Source organism: Boleophthalmus pectinirostris, unplaced genomic scaffold (assembly GCF_026225935.1).
Source record: "Boleophthalmus pectinirostris isolate CB_2022bp ecotype Guang Dong unplaced genomic scaffold, ASM2622593v1 HiC_scaffold_8, whole genome shotgun sequence".
NCBI classification, from domain to species: Eukaryota; Metazoa; Chordata; class Actinopteri; order Gobiiformes; family Gobiidae; genus Boleophthalmus; species Boleophthalmus pectinirostris.
The window spans coordinates 22,126,565-22,143,421 of record NW_026571515.1 but is presented as its reverse complement, the minus strand read 5'-3'; the positions used below and the strand labels follow the sequence as shown (position 1 = coordinate 22,143,421).

The following is a 16,857-nucleotide window of genomic DNA, read 5'->3' as shown; positions in this document are numbered from 1 at the left end:
ACCACACCACAAAAGCTAACCAAAGACATTACCAAGAAGATTTGATTAGTTTCATCCATTGCATCCCATCTTGTGTTGTAGCTCTGGAAAATGCTTTTATGTGTAACTGGAGAAGTTGATGTTGACTGGCGGGATGTCCTGACTCAGAGCCACAGGAAGCTCCTCAAACAATGGCATTTACTGTTTAGGAACCAGCATTTCCTAGTCCCTGCTTTGTGGCTATTATATGGAAATGAGAAGACAGGAAAAACTGTATTTTTTGTCCCAAAGGAAACTGGGATGAATTGTGTTTTATCAGTACAAGATAGTGTGGAGAAAGACTGAGGAAGTGACCTGAGAAACTATGATATTACTGTGGATTTCTCATCAAAATAGTATCTTCGGTATGTCTCAATGATATATTATTTTGCAAAAGAATTTTAGAAGTTCACATCTAACTCTAAACTACAGATTTTCTTAATAATCTTAATTTGCTGTCTCGATACCATCTGTTCTCCCTGCTGTCACCCACCTTCTCCAGTGCTACTATCCAGGTGTGTGATCAGATAAAGGCCCCGTCATCCTGGTTCACTTTCCTCATATTACATTTCCTAATATAAATGACATGTCCACGATGTCTCCAGCATACACAAAGCACAAGTATAAGGTCTAAATACAGCAATGCCTGGCAATAATGAACAACTGTTCACTGTACTGTAATAGTATTTATTGTAAGCAATTGACTTGTGATATTAATCTAAATAGCCTCAACTTGGGCTGGACGATATGGTGATGAAAATCAAATCGTGAATCCATTCCTCTGACGATATGTGATTTCCATAAAATCATCATGTTGTGATCTCACAAATTTTCTATTGAGTCCAACTCTATACTTGTTTTCTCCTCTATCCCTCCAGCTGGTCAGCCTTATGAAAGCTCTGTGTGAGTGACAGGTGGATTTAACCAATAGTGTGCTTAGAACTTACAGGAAGCAGGGGACATTAGTTATCTCTTCAAGTCTATATAAATACATGTTTGCATAAATCATTATTAAATCAAAATTGTGATATGGCCGCAAGAAATTTTGTTATTAATATTTTGGAATATTGCCCACACTAGCCTCATACTTCTATTTCATTGTCATAAACCCAGGGGTCCCACAGTCCTGGAAATTCTGGAAAAATCATGGAAATTGAAAATGTCATTTTCCAGGCCTGAAAAAGTCATGGAATTTAGTAAATTCAGTGAAAATTTCAGAAAAGTTATAGAATTTTAGTATCTGTTTTATGCCACTACAGCGTTCTGTTAAGTTATCATTAGGCTATTATAATTATTTCTGAACTTATGTGCCTTTTCTTTAAAAGAGAGGACAATAAATGCACAGTATTTTGAATGTTAAAAAACTATAATAACAAACCATAAAGTGAGTGGAAAGGGTTAACATTTCATATTTAACCCTAAAGGTTTGACCCATTCTACATATGTTGGGTGCCATAAAGTCATGGAAAATTCACTTAAGGTCATGAAAAAGTCATGGAAAAGTTTTGAAATTTTGTCAATGAAAAAAGTGGGAACCCTGTAAATCCCTCTTGACTCTGCATACACACACCTGGATATACCAACAACTATAACTCTAACTAAAATAAGTAAAACTAATACATACATGTGAGGACGAAACAGAGACTTTCTTGGAGCTGGACTCTGGCATCTTGTCTTGCACTGTAATCCTCTCTGTCATCACTACTGGCAGCGTTTCATTAGACAGACCTCTTCTCTCTATCCAAAGTCAGGGCTGTGTCTGTCATTGAACACCTTCAGGGATGAAGCAGATCAGCTAATTCAGACATAAAACTCTTCTGCTCCCATCACACAAACTCATCAGGAGTCTGGTGACATTTTACATACAGAAGATTATGTTTTCAACTTGGACACTTTGAAACATACATATAAAAACATTCAATATTAGTTAGAACTAGGTTGCAGTAGTTTAGTTTGTTTGGCTTAGTTTATTTAAAGTATAAATATGTAATATGGACAAGCAGAAAAGAGATAGCACGGAGTGAGTTGGCAAATGTTTTGGGAGCGAGATTTTATTTTATTTTAAAGATTCAGTGACATGTATCTAAAAGATCTGTGTTCTTTAAAATGAGATTTGGCTATTGTCTGTTTACGATTGTTAATGTGCATTTAACCAGTCCGTCTCTGTCAGCATATCATTTTGAGCATGATAATGGGTATTTTTGTGCTGCATTATGTAAGAAATATGGAACTAAATACCATCTTATTTTAATCCCTGCATGGAATTGTACATCTTTGAAGTCTTTCTTCTCTCGACGAGCTATCACAGATCTGTCATGCACCACCAGGGGGCAGCAGCTCCTCTGTGTGCACTGTGCTTGTGCTGTCATGCTGTGCTCTCCTCCCCTTGCGCTGGTTGGAGCCTGGTTGCTGTGGTAACGGGCCTGTCTGAAGCAGATTTGAATGGAGGGGGCTCAGAGACACAGAGGGCAGTGTTGAGCCGGAGAACAGCCACTGAATCTCAATCAGGCTGTAACAGAGAGCTCTAGTGACGAGGCAAACACCATAAAGCACTCCCTATTCAACTTTCCCTTATGATAATGTTTAACAAGTAAAACAATATACATGCAATAGAAAACCCTGGCCACCATAGTTGCTTTCGTTCTGTAGCATGTCCTCTTTCTGCTGTGGATTGACAGGTTTTAGCCGGGGCTTATGTGTGACAGCTGTTGTGAGCTGCTATAGGCTGCAGCTGCTTGGCATCAGTCTACTGATGTTGAAAGCAGCTACTACCATATGTTTATGCTGCCTTTACAGAATACAAGATTGTGGTGTATCTGACAGATTTCAACTTATAACTTTTTTATTTATCACATTTGTTGAAAGCATTTAAATCATTCACTGTTCAAATCTGTAAGCATTTCAACACAAGCTACGGCAAAGATGTTTATATTCAGTATCTGTAGTTGTTTTCTTATTTCTTGCGCAGATGTTTGGGAGCCCGCACCCCTGCCTTCCTAAAACAAGTTGTGCAAAACTAGATTTAAGGTTATGTAATGTGAACTGGGGGCATGGAGGATATGTCTAAGCCAGTTGTATTTGGGTTAAACCTCAGCTCTGTAGATCCAGCAGTGACAGACCTCACACACTGACATTTGTAAGCATCTTCAACTGTCAACATTTTGATGGGAGCTTCTTTTTGTGCACTATTATGTAACACATGTTTTTTCTATGCTATACAAATTTCTATGCTATACAAATCTATTGAACACATGATTTCTAAACCTTATATCTTGTGATTTGAAGATATTCTTTGAAGCAGATTCTGGGTTAAATTTGCTCATGTTAGACATTTATACAGTCATTTATTTTAAGGTGAGGTAGTCTTTTGTATCAGTGTTGGTTGTACCTGATATAAATGGCAATATGAAAAATCTGAAAGGGTTATTGTTTATTATTACTTATTTAGGGTAAATGTACATACTGTAAGCAAATTGGAGCTAATTGTTGATAGATACTCTCAAGCTTTTTTGAGTTTAAAATATGTGTATTGAATATTACAGTAATGTGACAGATTACATCTTTTTATATTTACATTATGTTATTTTCATATTACATTTTATTGTAGCCATTATTAAATGAATTAATCATACTTGTTAAATAATGTGCAGTTGTATAGTCTTTTGATTAGAGGTCTCTCATTCCCTGTGTCTACATGGTTGTGATTGTAATCTCTCCGGTACATAGCTTTAATCCTCATAAATATTGAATATTTAATGACTTCCTCCTTGATGGAGCATGACACCTGGGCGGGCCACCCTCCACTGCCTGAACGTCCCCACCGGAGGGGGTTGTTCTGGCTGTGGTCCTCAGTTGTGAGCCAGCAGTCCAATGCAAACATGAATGGAAACATATTTTACTTTTGATGAGAGATTGTTACAATGTAGTAAACCTCTAGTGGTTAATAGACTGGTGAGTAGAGCAGTGGTTCCCAGTCTATGGTGTTAGGGACTTGGTGTTTCGTCATCAGGTTGCTATTTCCAGAGTTACATTTGTGGTGTAGACTACTGCTGAGTCATGAGACTGGCCAAATTTGACTTATCTCTACAGGTACATTATAGATAATCCTGGTAATTTATCTTGTAAATATCAGATTTATTCCAAGTTCAAATGTATTCCTTTGAACAGTTTTTGTTCTTGTTTAGATGAGGTTTGATCCTGGTTTAGCTGTCCTAGATTATTATAATTATTTAAAAAAATATAATTATTATGTTATGCCATGTGCAAGATTCTGTCCTGGTTTAGTCCTTGGCCATTCTTATGTAGTTCTGCTTTTAAGACCTGGTTAATTTGTTGATGTATCTTGTTTTCCGGTTTTGGTCCGGTTTTGGTCTGAGATGCTACTCAGGGCTATTGTACACATGAGGAGGAAGCCTTGTGCATATCGGATGTCTGTGAGAGAGTGAGTGGTGTATGTTTTTCATTTTTACAGTCTCACCGCTGCGAGTCGAGCCACGATCGTAATGATGGTCGTCAGTATGGCTGTTGCTAGGTAACAATTACCTGACTGTGCTGCTGCTCCAACAGAGGGCCATGCATGTGCAGAGGAAAAATACAGCTACAGATAATGCACCCAGGGTCTCCTCCACTCTCCAATAAAATCTCACTGTTATTATAATATAGATTATTTTACACTATATCAGTAATATGCTGTGTACTAAATAAATCAGATTTTTGGGTCCATCTCCTGGTTGTATTTATAGTGTAGTAAGTCCATCCGGGGAAGAGATCCATGTGACACAGGATGATGTCAGCGCAGACCACACCTCAGGCCACGCTCAACAACACGCCGCTTCCTCCCTCTCACATCCAAGACTCTGGCTGTGCATTGTAACAATGTACTGTACAGCTATGTGACCTGTTATATGTTTCTGAAATTGGTTTATCTTTTCAAACAAATGCAGTATTTCCATGCACATTGAAGGCTGTTTCTAATAGCAATCACCAATATTTTTTTATCTATGCTTTTGCACCAATTACATACCATGAATAATCCTAATGTTTTTGTAATGTTTGATTGTAGATTCCATTTGAGCATATTTTAGGGTGGTAAAATAAATTGCAATGGTATCACATTAGAATTTAAATGGTTGTAGTTGTAGTGTTTCCCACAGATTTATACTAAGACTGTAGTGGCATAAGCAATCCATGTTCAAATCATTTTCTTTAATACAATATGTTGGTGTAGAAATACATATTACAGATTACTATTACAGAATACAGATTACAGATTAAATGGTTACAGATGGTTACTTATATATGTTTGTGATGACAAGCACAAGCACAAAGTATAATTTGTTTTACCAGTTATTTTTGCTCAGACAGTTTTTAGACTGGGGGACTATGCGGGGCCACAATAGTCTCCTCTATTAAAGGGAAACACTAAATTGGGAAAATGCTATCTCAGTATTCTTAAGAATTCTTAAGATTCTTAAGAATCTCAGCCCTTCTGCTATGCTCTATGCTATGCCTCTTTGTCTATTTCGTTTGTTTCTCATTCATTCTAATGGAGTGGCTACCTGCCCTGTCAGCAGCCACAGTGACAGTGCCGTTCTGACGCCAAGAGGAAGCCCAGTGCAGTGATCAGAGGCTCACAGGAGGCAGGGCTCTTCCCCCTGAAGAGGCTGCCAGCACTCTCAGACAGGAGGATATATTTGGAGATCATTAAATGGCCCTAAATGCGACCCTGGCGTGAGAGCCAGCCCTGACCATCTGGCCCCATTGTGCACACCCATGCTTTGTTCAAATGCAGTCAGTGGCATCAGCACTTCTCATTGGATAGATGCTTCAATAAAGCTGAGGTCTGTCCAATCAGAGAGACTTTTAACTAATTACACCTGCCCCTGTGGCTTACTCATTAACCTATTTATTGCACTATGTGTTTGGGTGAAATGACTGTGATGTTTTATGTGAAGTAATTTTGCTTGTTATATATATTTACATGCTTTCTTTCTTCTTTTTGTTCTGATTTATATTTATTTTGTGTATAGTATTTTGTTTAGAGTCTGGCCAAGCCAGGCATATTGAATTTAGTATGTAGTGTGCATTTCGCACTCTTTCTTACCCATTCACTAAAAAATGTTAATGTTTTCCAGGTAACAAGCTGAATAAGGATTTAAAGCACTACTTGAACCTGAGGTTTCAGAAGTCTTCCCCGGATCATGAGTTACAGAAAATCATCCGAGCCAATCTTTATCGCCACGCTGTGCCTTGTGAGTACTAATATGAGTTTTATTCTGTGGTTTCTTGACCAACTTTTAAAATCAGCTTTAGTTGTATCGAATGTCCATCTGAGTAAGTTTTTTTTTTTGGTGGTACTCAGTAGAAAGAGTTTGAGACTCTTTGGCTTGATTTATGTCTTTATAGCTCACCATTAAAAACAAAACAAACAAACAAAAAAAACATGATGACAAAAATCTTCATGTTTGATGACAGCAGGCAGAATATCCATAGAAATACTATTAGCTGTTACTAGTGCTATTAGCACTACTTGTCTTCTTATAGTATCAGAATACTTTCATATCTCCCGTATCTCAAAATTTTCCTAACTGTAAATTTAATGATGTATGACAACATAATCAGAATCTCTACTTTTTAATTACGGGAACTTAGAACTGTAATAGAATCTTGTACCTGTCCACTTGTTGTTACCAGAGGTTGAATCTTGACCTCAATCTTACTGGACAGCGCTACCATTTCCTGTGGTACTTGTGTCATGATTAGGTTGAAACAATGTCACTCATGGATTACAAGATAAAGTCTTAGGCACAAAGTATTTCACAAAGCTCGGAATCATCATTGGTCAATCCACAATCCTACTTTTCCATTTTAAATACAACATTACTGGGCTATTTGTTCATCATATCATTTGCATACAGTTTCAATCATTTTGCATGCTTGAATCTCCTACTTTGTGCATCTTAGTTTAGAACATATACTACTAAATACAATAATACATTATAATACAATAACAATACTAATAACTAATCAGGAAATAGGTATATTTACTTTATATGATTCATGAGTGTATAATACACATAAGCAGAAATATTGGTAAAATAATATACATAATATGATGCAATTTACTGCTTTGGCACAGTTTTTTTTATCCCTTATTCTCTTTTTCCTTCATTGATGTAGGGAGGGACTCTGCATCGTAATATTTTTTCCTTTTATTTGCACTTTTGCTCTCAATCTGTAGCTGGCTGTGGTCCTTCTGCCCTGCGTCATGTGACCGTTAAATCCCCCTCTGAGCTCCCCCCATGCTGATCGCACTGGGATTATGATGTTCTGATATATTGAAAATAGACTCCTGCCTGATTATGTGATGAGTGGGCTGAGCCTTCACAAAGAGGGCAAGACACGACCACACTACATACAGGGAACACAGAGCAAAACTACAGTCGGGTCACATTATCTCTGCTTAGTCTGGATCAATGAATTGGAATGCTGTGTGTATTTGTTAGGTGAATTTAAAGAATGCAGCGATGTGCAATGATTATATGGACAGAATTATTTAAGAAATGATTGTGATATTTTATTTTTTGTTATTGTCATGACAATTTCAGACTTAATATCAATATTAATACTAATAGTTAATACTGGTTTTAATATTTTTGAGTCAGTAGAATGTAATTTTCAACGCAAACCATTAGGGACGTAACGATATCCAAATCTCTCGGTACGATATTTATTGCAGATATAATTGTAGATAGGATGCTTTTTAGTTTTTAAAATACCCTGACAAGAATTTGGTGTGAATTATTTCCATCATAATCTCTAGAATTCAAGTAAAAAACATATCTCTTCATGTTGTCTGTGCGAAAATTAATCATGGGATATGTAGTTCCCGATGTTTAAGAGGTATTGCAGCTGTAAAACAATTTAAGCAAAGGATTTTGTGATTCGATATATTGTGACGTCCCATGGTATTATTGTGAAACTTTTGACGATACGATATCATGATATTTCGGTTATTGTTACATCCCTACAAACCATGTGGTCGTATATTAGTTCTGTCATAGATAGTAGGATAGATTGTATTTCAGTATTGATATATGTTGAAATGAGTACATAATTTTTAAGCCATTTGTACAGGTATGCTTTGATGTGTCACCACTGACGGCAGCAAATCAACTCTCTCTTTGGAGTTTATTCCATAAGGATTATACCTGAAGCATAAATAAACACATACCGTATATAGTTTTCCTCTGCAGCTATATTTGAACATTTTAATGATAACAACTTCCAGGAACTCTACAGTTTTCTTCTTCATGGCAAAAAATGTATTGAAAGAAATGTGATTATTCATTCAACGCTCCGTCAGCAGCATAATAGATGCAAATGTTCAATGACTGAGCGATGTTATTGTTTAGTAACGTAACATTTCCGCTGTGAATGAATTGACTTTGTACTTGTGAACATCTACAATGGCTGGGTGTGAATGAGCTGCAGGGAACCCAAACAATTAGTGCGGAGTGTCAGAAAAACAAGCACAATGAAGTAATACAGTACAGTACAGTACAGTAATACATCTCGCTGGGGCCATTCTGCATGTACCAGGGTGACACAGTGCACACAGCAAACACAGCCCAAAAAAAAGTTGAAAGATCTGAAAGTCTGAAAAAATATGAAAGTTTCAGGAGCCTGTGATCAATACAAGTGTTCATGGTCCTGTTTAGGAGTTAGAGGGCCTGTTTACACGAGAACACTTGTGGGTAAAACGATAAACTATTTGATCAGAAGTGCCTTTCGTTTAGATGGTGGCGGCGTTTTTGGGGCTTAAAAACACAAAAATCTGAAATCACCCACCAGAGTGGAGAAATTGAATATGCTTTGCCATAGCATTTCCGTCTACACTGCCCAAGACGCAAAACTCTGGTCAGATCTGGTCACGGCGCATACGTATTTACGTCACATACATCACCACCTAGCATCACCACTTAGCCGCCTGACATGCATACCCAATCGAAATTGACACACTTTTGCATCACTGCATGCACGCAGATTTCCTCCCGAAAACGCTTGTCTAAACACAGAATAAAAAGTGAAGACGCAATGCCACTTTTGGGTCTTCCGTTCAGACCGTCATTATATAAACGTAGCCTGATTTTCAACAGAAAGATCAGAGTGACTAAATGAAAAACTAATGATAGCTATCTTATCACTGTAATTTTATGTGTGAGAGACTTGCTTAACAGCACAAATAATCTCACCTGTTGTAGTTCCAACTAAATCAGTTTTGTCTGGCCAGATTGTGCTAAAATAACATAAAATAAAAGAGCTTCAAACTGAGTAGTACCTTCAGTTAGTATCACACCCCAGGGACTGTTGATGATATCAGCTGCAAAGTATCAATAAGCAGAAGACATGAGAGGGGACCTTTCCTCTGGCCTCTAAATGCACAAAGACAGCACTTTCACAATATGCTGTACGATTGATAATAAATTCTAGTCTTTTTTTTTTTTTTTTTTAATTAAGTCATAATTTCATATGGAGGGCAGAGGCCTACAGACTTAGACAGGCTTAGACTCAGACAAACTTTATTGATCTACAAGGGAAATTATTTGGACACAGTAGCTCACACATCATAATATATTATCATAACAAAGAGCAAAAATATAAATGGTAATAATTCTAAATAAGTAGCAAAAAAGACAGACACCTGTCAAAAAAGACAGGTGTCAAATAAGGCATGATTATATAATGTACAAGTCAAAATAATAATAAGATAAGTAATAAAAAATATAAAATCACAGCTTTATACAAGATGATAAGGAAGACATGATGATTGACAGGACATATGCTTATTCGTTGCATAAATTGTTGTACAGTTGTAGGGAGTTTATCTGTTAAATAAAAGCGAGTTGTTATATGTAACTCTGTGGGAGATTTACAAACATAAATATCCAAATTAATAATCCACAGATTTTGAATCATTATCAATATTTGTCTGCGATAGGCCGCTCAAAATTTATATATGAATTCTATGACTTACAGCCCTTTCAACTCACAACAATCACGGATTTGGTATTGAATAATAGCCAACCACTTAAATAACCACTTTAGCACACATTGGATTGTTAGGAGGTTTCTTAGTGCTCATATGCTAACCAGCTAACCTGCTTTAGGCCAGTGTAGACACTTAGATGTTTGGACAAGATAATACCACACACTTACATGCAACAAATGAGATCTATGTTTTGGTCTGAAGTATTGAAAACCTAACACGCTCCTCAAATGCTTCATCACTTTGACACACTGTATTTAAGCACTTAATCACTCTCGCCATGTTGGACGATGTGCCATACATGTAAAATGAGATGTGTTGATTTCTCTTTTCCCCTTATATACAGTGATACTAAAGCCTTAAAGTGCGTAGGACAGGTAATTCTCTAATTTTGACTTCATTTGGTGGGATTATGACTATTGTAAATATAAATTGTAGTTTTACACTAATCAAGAAGCTATTTGCAAAGAAAAGTTGAACAATATGTTGAAAATTGCAGGAAATAGAGAGTTTAAGCATATGTCACACTGGGAGAATTCTGTTCAAAAGTTTGGCACAGTTTACAGAAACACATTTTTATGGTACTTTAACCCAACTAGCAAGTAACCTAAAAATGGGCAAACCTAAAAAATTGGCAAATTGAATGTTTTTTGCCAAAATCGTAAGTATATCTTAACTGTGTTTTAGTAAAATGAGTAGACTAACCCATCATAGGCACTTTAGCAGCAGACATTGATCTGACTACAACAAAACACTACCCCGGTCCAACATGGAAATTTTATACTGACTACACCTTCATTCTGTCGTTCTTTCATACATAGTATCAGTACACCCCCCACCCCCCCACCCTCTTTCTCTCTCAGTCACACACATGCAAATACAGCCTTGGCATGACACTGCAGAAGAACAAAGCAGCAGGCAAATAATAAAAGGCCACACTCCTCCTGGTCTTGTGGCTGTTCCCTCGTGCTAGCTGTACCCCTCCTCTGTGACACATGAGTTGGATTCAGACAGGTGCCTCAGCCTGCTGTTACCACTGTTGCTGTTTTTCTAGTCTTACATCTGCCTCTATGACTCTGTTTTAGCTGTTTGGTTGGGCAGGTTTATCATATTTAAGTTGGGCCAGTTGTGTTTCTTTGTTTTATTACAGGAGTAGTGTATAAATAAGAATCACATCAGTAATCACCCTCAGTCCATTGATTCAATTATTATTATTATTATTTTTTTTTTTCCAGAATTGATCATATACTTAAAGGTCCTATACTATGCAAAATTGACTGTTGTGAGCTGTAAATTAAATTATAAATGTGTTACCTCCTCAAAAACATATCTGGAAATCATGGAAAAGTCATAGAATTTTGTAAATTCAATTAAAGTTTTCTCTTTTTCGCAACTACAGCGTTCAGTCAAGTTATCATTAGGCTATTATGATTATTTACGAACATATGCACCTTTTGTTTAAAAGAGACGACAGTAAATGCACTGACAGTATTTTGAAAAAACTATAATCCCAAACCATAAGGTGAGTGGAAAGGGTTAACATTTCATATTTAGCCATAAAAGTATGATCAATTCTACACATGTTGGGTGCTGTAAAATCATGGAAAATTAACTTTAGGTCATTAAAAAGTCATGGAAAAGTTTTGAAATTTTGTCACTGAAAAAAAATGGGAACCATGCTCACACATGTTTGAGTAATCCTTTATTTTTAGTCTGCATCTATATTTCCAAAGCTCAAAATGCTCTGTTCCACCTTGTGATGTCATGAAGTGGTAGGTTTCAAATCAACAGCTACATTTTATGTTTTGTTCTGCAGAAACTGGCAACTCCAGGGCTGAAATTATTCTAATGAAAGTGTATTGTATTATTTCAAAAAACATCATCGAGCACTTCCTGTATTATCACACGACATCACAAGTTGGAACAGAGTGTTTTCTGTTTGAGAGAAGAACTCACAAACCCTGCATATTTAATTCCCCTAGCTACGCTACATATTGCTATTGTTGTTGTGCGCGGCACATGTCACAACTGATAGAGGAGCTGCTCTTGTGTGGGATTCATTTAGCCAAATCTACAGCAGCTGCTCCAAAGGGGAGGGAGCAGTACAACAGGCTGAGTGATATGATAACATCAAATAATTATGTTAATATTCTGTGACAGTAATTTAACTTTGTTCCATTAAACTGAAGAAATGATTTTACAAGTCTAAATCAACAGAGATTTTTTTCGTAATCAAGTTCATTTTGTGTTGCCCTAGAACAGACTGTAAAAGCAACTCTTAATAGGGTTACCAATGAGACCTGTGCTGTCTGTGTCAATTATAAACCCTTTTTATCGTTCACAAATCAGGAAGTCAGGCTGCTGTACTGTTAGCATGCTAGTTGTTTTTAGCTTTACTGTGAAGCTCAGGAAGTAGAGAAAAGAGCTTATTAACTTATTGCTGTAAATAAATTAGGATGCCAGGAATGCATAAAGTAAGTGAGGAACAGGGGTGTGCAAAAATATCAAAATATCGATATATCTATTTAATGTGATGATACAGTATCGATACTGTGGGCTGCTGTATCGATATATCGCCAAAAGTTTTTTTTGGTATACATTACCAATCAAATGATTTATAACACCACAATTTTTCCAGTTTTTTACTATTTACTATTTACTTTTAACCAAAACATATTCTAAACTTTTGTTTCATCAAAGTGTCCACCTTTGGCAGATATAACAGCTGAACACACTCGTGGCATTCTTTTTACAATAGAAAACAAATATTCTTCAGAAAGTCTGTCCCAAGTCTGTTGCAGAAGTTCCCATAAATGTGTGTCACTTGTAGGTTGCTTGGCTTTCACTCTTCTGTCCAGTTCATCTCGAACGAGCCTGATGCGGTTTAAGTCTGGAGACTCTGCTGGCCACTTCATGTTTTTAAGCTCATCTTGGTCTTTTTTCTTGAGGTAGTTTTGGCAGAGCTTGGACTTGTGTTTTGTTATCGTTTATCTTTTTTTTAACCTCTGGCTGTTCAGTATTTACCTTTATACCATTTCAAGCTCTTCATTGCCCCCCCCACCTGATTTTGCCCCCCCCCCCCCCCCCCCCCCCCCTCCTCCTCCTCCTTACTCCCTCTCTCTCTTCTCATGAAAACCCCTAGCCTCAGTGTGTCAGCGTCGTCCTGCCATTCGCCTCGTCTCTCCCTGTCACATTAGAGCTGCTGCCTTCTCCTCTCTCTCTCTCTCTCTCTCTCTCTCTCCCTCTCTCTCCCTCCCTCTCTCTCTATCTCTTCCTCCTTCGCTTCTTGTCATCATGTGGACATCATTGTTTGGAGGAGAGACTGGATTTTTCCTTTTTTTAAACATGAAGGATTACTATGCGATTTAGAGGCTACCGTTGGACACCACGATAAGGCAAGTGTGGGTTTTTTTGCTCATCGAAAAACCGTGTGTTGGGTCTACATGATGCTGTGTATATGTAGGCTAAGGGAATCGGGGGAGGTGGGGGTAGGGGTGGGTAGTATTATGAGAAGGGGGGTGGTTGAAGCACACTTAGAGCAGGCACGTTCAACCCAGAGGGACAGATGGCCAGTATAGCTTCGTGGCTCTCTCCTATTTAGTTCTTCTGATTCTGCTGCAAAGCCTTGTGTACGAGCCCGAGCGCTAGTGCAAAACAGAACTCCCCTTTTCAAGAAGCCCGAGATTCTACGGCTACGTTTGGGGAGGGGGGGTGTGGAGAACGGACAGGGGTACAGGCGAAGGGTAGCGGCAGAGGAGGTGGATATTTTCAGATTGGTAGAAAGGGGAATGCTGTGCTAGGAGGAGTAGTTGTGGATACGGTGGCGTTGGGGGGGTCATCGGACGCGATCGCATGGAGGTCAGGTCCAGATGCTGCTCAGACAAAAGGGCTTCTCTTGGTGGGGAGGGGGGCACAGACCTAGGGGGAAGCGTGGCACTCCTAACCATTGTGTGTGTCGCTGCATTGCAGGGTGCTGCTGGGGAGCCTCATGCTAATGACGGCCATTCATTCTGGTAACGGATGAGTGGGCCCCAGCCTCCCTGTGTCTCTCCAATGCTTTTCACACAAGCCACTGTTTATATGTTTGTGTTTGAGAGTGCATGTATAAGACAGGCTGCAGGTTGATTCTTGCAGTAAACGCTGGGAGGGGAAAGAGATGGACATAAGGCTTAATGGCAGAGCTAGGCAAATATGTGTTTTTGCATAGTAATGGTAGAAAAGCAGGTGCAGGCTGGACTGGTCTGTTTATATGCAGCTTGTGTAAAAATGCCAACTGCCGAAACTGATTTAACGCTACATCTTCATAAATGAAGTTACATTTTAAATTATAAATCAGCACCACACAAGCACAGGCCATCCACACCAGTCTATGGCTCATGTGACCAGCTGCAGGAGGAAAATGGTGGTCTCTCATGGTTTTGTTTATCTCCTACTGACCCATCAAAAATTCAAGGGAGGATATTTAGCTTGAATTAAATATAAATAAGAAAACCAATAGTCCGGTCCAGGCTTACAAATCGCATTATAGTTTTACCTCTACCACCTTCCTCTAAAACAACACATAGCAGATATTTGAGAAATATCTGTAAGCTCCATAAATCCCCAATAAGCGTGTGGTTTTCAAAGCATGCGAGCTACGTTGTTGATAGCAGCCTTCCCTCTGAGGAATGAACTGTGTTAATTCATGGAAGAAACAAGGATTCTCTGTTGTGATCATGAATGTTGTTACTGGACTCGTGTGTGAGTGTCTTGTGATTATTTGGATAGAAGACGGTATGAGACACACTGTTTACTGGGATCAGTGCCTCCGAGCTAGTTTTGTCAAAGAACTCCACTTGTGTGATTAAACTACAGGATGAATAAATATTAGCAAGCATAATACTTGAGAACATGATATTTGATAGATTGTCTGATTACACTGCACTCAATTTATATCTCCGGTTGTCTGGTTGGTAAAGAAATATTATGTGTTATGTAACTAGTATCCTTATTTTGAACAGGACTGATTTATGCACTTGTAATTCTTTGTAACAGACCCTCAATTATTAACCAGCCTTCATATGAGCAGCTACACGTTTGTGACTTTTTTGTGAATGGAATAATATCACATTTGGCACATGGATTTCTATATCCAAAACTGCAATAGTCTTCTGTAAATATGCAGCATCTCACTTTTCTGGTGGTGGGTCAAACACCTGCTCATCGCTATGGAAATGTTCAGGGTTCCCACGGTCATGGAAATCCTGGAAAAGTCATGGAGATTGAAAATGCTATTTTTCAGGCCTGGAAAAACCATGGAATTTTGTAAATTAAATGAAAGCTTTGGAAAAGTCATAGAATTTTAGTATCTCTTTCACACAACTACAGTGTTCTGTTAAGTTATCATTAGGCTGTTATGATTATTTCTGAATGTATGTGCCTTTTGTTTAAAAGAGACAACAATAAATGCACTGGCAGTATTTTAAATGTTGAATAAAACCATAAGGTGAGTGGAAAGGGTTAATATTTCATATTTAGCCCTAAAAGTATGATCAATTCCACACATGTAGGGTGCTGCAAAGTCATGGAAAATTCACTTTAGGTCATTAAAAAGTCATGGAAAATTTTGAAATTTTATCAGTGAAAAAGAGTGGGAACCCTGTATGTTATTGCTTTACATGCATTAGCTATCTTTATGGAGACAATGAAGTGATGCCAGGCCGATTTGCCCTTCAGATCTGGCAATAGGCAAGCCCGCTCACAGTAAAATGCTAAATATTTTTCAAGGTATTTTTCCACACTAAGACCCGTACCAGAAAAAGGTACATTGTGCATCTTTAATTATATAGTTACATTTAGACTGAAGTGAGGGCTTGTTGTGATATTTGACCATGTGAGAACCCAAACAGCAATCGTCTCCTCGGGGCAGATCAGGGTTTTGTGGTCAGTTGCATGGGCAGTGATCCATGTCCACACAGGTACAGGCCTGCCCTGCCAGCACACAGGTAAAACCTTCTTTGGCCTGTTCTTAATCTCTCTAATGAAGTCCGTTGGCTTTTCCAGTACTGTCAACATGTAGTAGCAAACAGTAGCTTAGCCAGCAACCAAGTCTTTTTCTGTCCCAGTGAAAGTGTATTTTAATCTTGTAAATCACTTTGACTTAGACAGACTTATTGATCCAGAGGGGAAACCACTTGGTCACGATAGTTCAGTTAGTCAATGAAATACAACACATACAAAACAATAAAAAAGGCAAATTTTCTGAGTAAAATAATTTTCTTTGCAAACAAGTAAATACCCCACCCATACTAGAGCTTACCCTGTGCTCTCTACAAACATGTTCTGAAGTCAATGGCATGAGAATTTTTACAGTTCACATTTCAGCCTTCTCTCAAATGTAAATTTCACTGGACATGAACGTTGAACAGAATCCTACTATTAACACATAAATCACAAACCTAATTGTGATCCTAATGTATACATGACATAAATATACATTATGTAAACAGGTCAGTAAAGAACTGAAGGCTAGAATTAAAGTGGATTGTCATTCAGCTGATTTGAGAATGTTTGTATTACCCTGGTGATGCCAAATTTGACCTAACCCACATGAACCCAGCTCACCCACAGAGGTCTCCCTGTCATGAGATCTGCTTGGAGCCACTGTTAAGTTATGTCAAACATTTTCTTCAGGCCAACAGAAATACTAAAGCAATTTCATCATGGTACGGTATTATCAGTCTTGAGTCGACCTCATTATAGTGCAGTTGTTTGTGTAATATTGTAATGTAAAAGTTCTGCTTATTCACTGA

The 16,857-nt window shown here is 38.0% G+C and overlaps 1 protein-coding gene across 1 annotated transcript in view; it reads left to right on the top strand.

Annotated features, from left to right (window-relative positions):
• LOC110157987 (membrane-associated guanylate kinase, WW and PDZ domain-containing protein 1-like) overlaps positions 1-16,857 on the top strand; it is a 97,463-nt gene that overhangs the window by 21,894 nt on the left and 58,712 nt on the right. Inside the window, exon 2 of the mRNA XM_055166294.1 lies at positions 6,153-6,269. Within this exon, the coding sequence (XP_055022269.1) occupies positions 6,153-6,269 (117 nt within the window). The remainder of the gene's footprint in view (positions 1-6,152; positions 6,270-16,857) is intronic.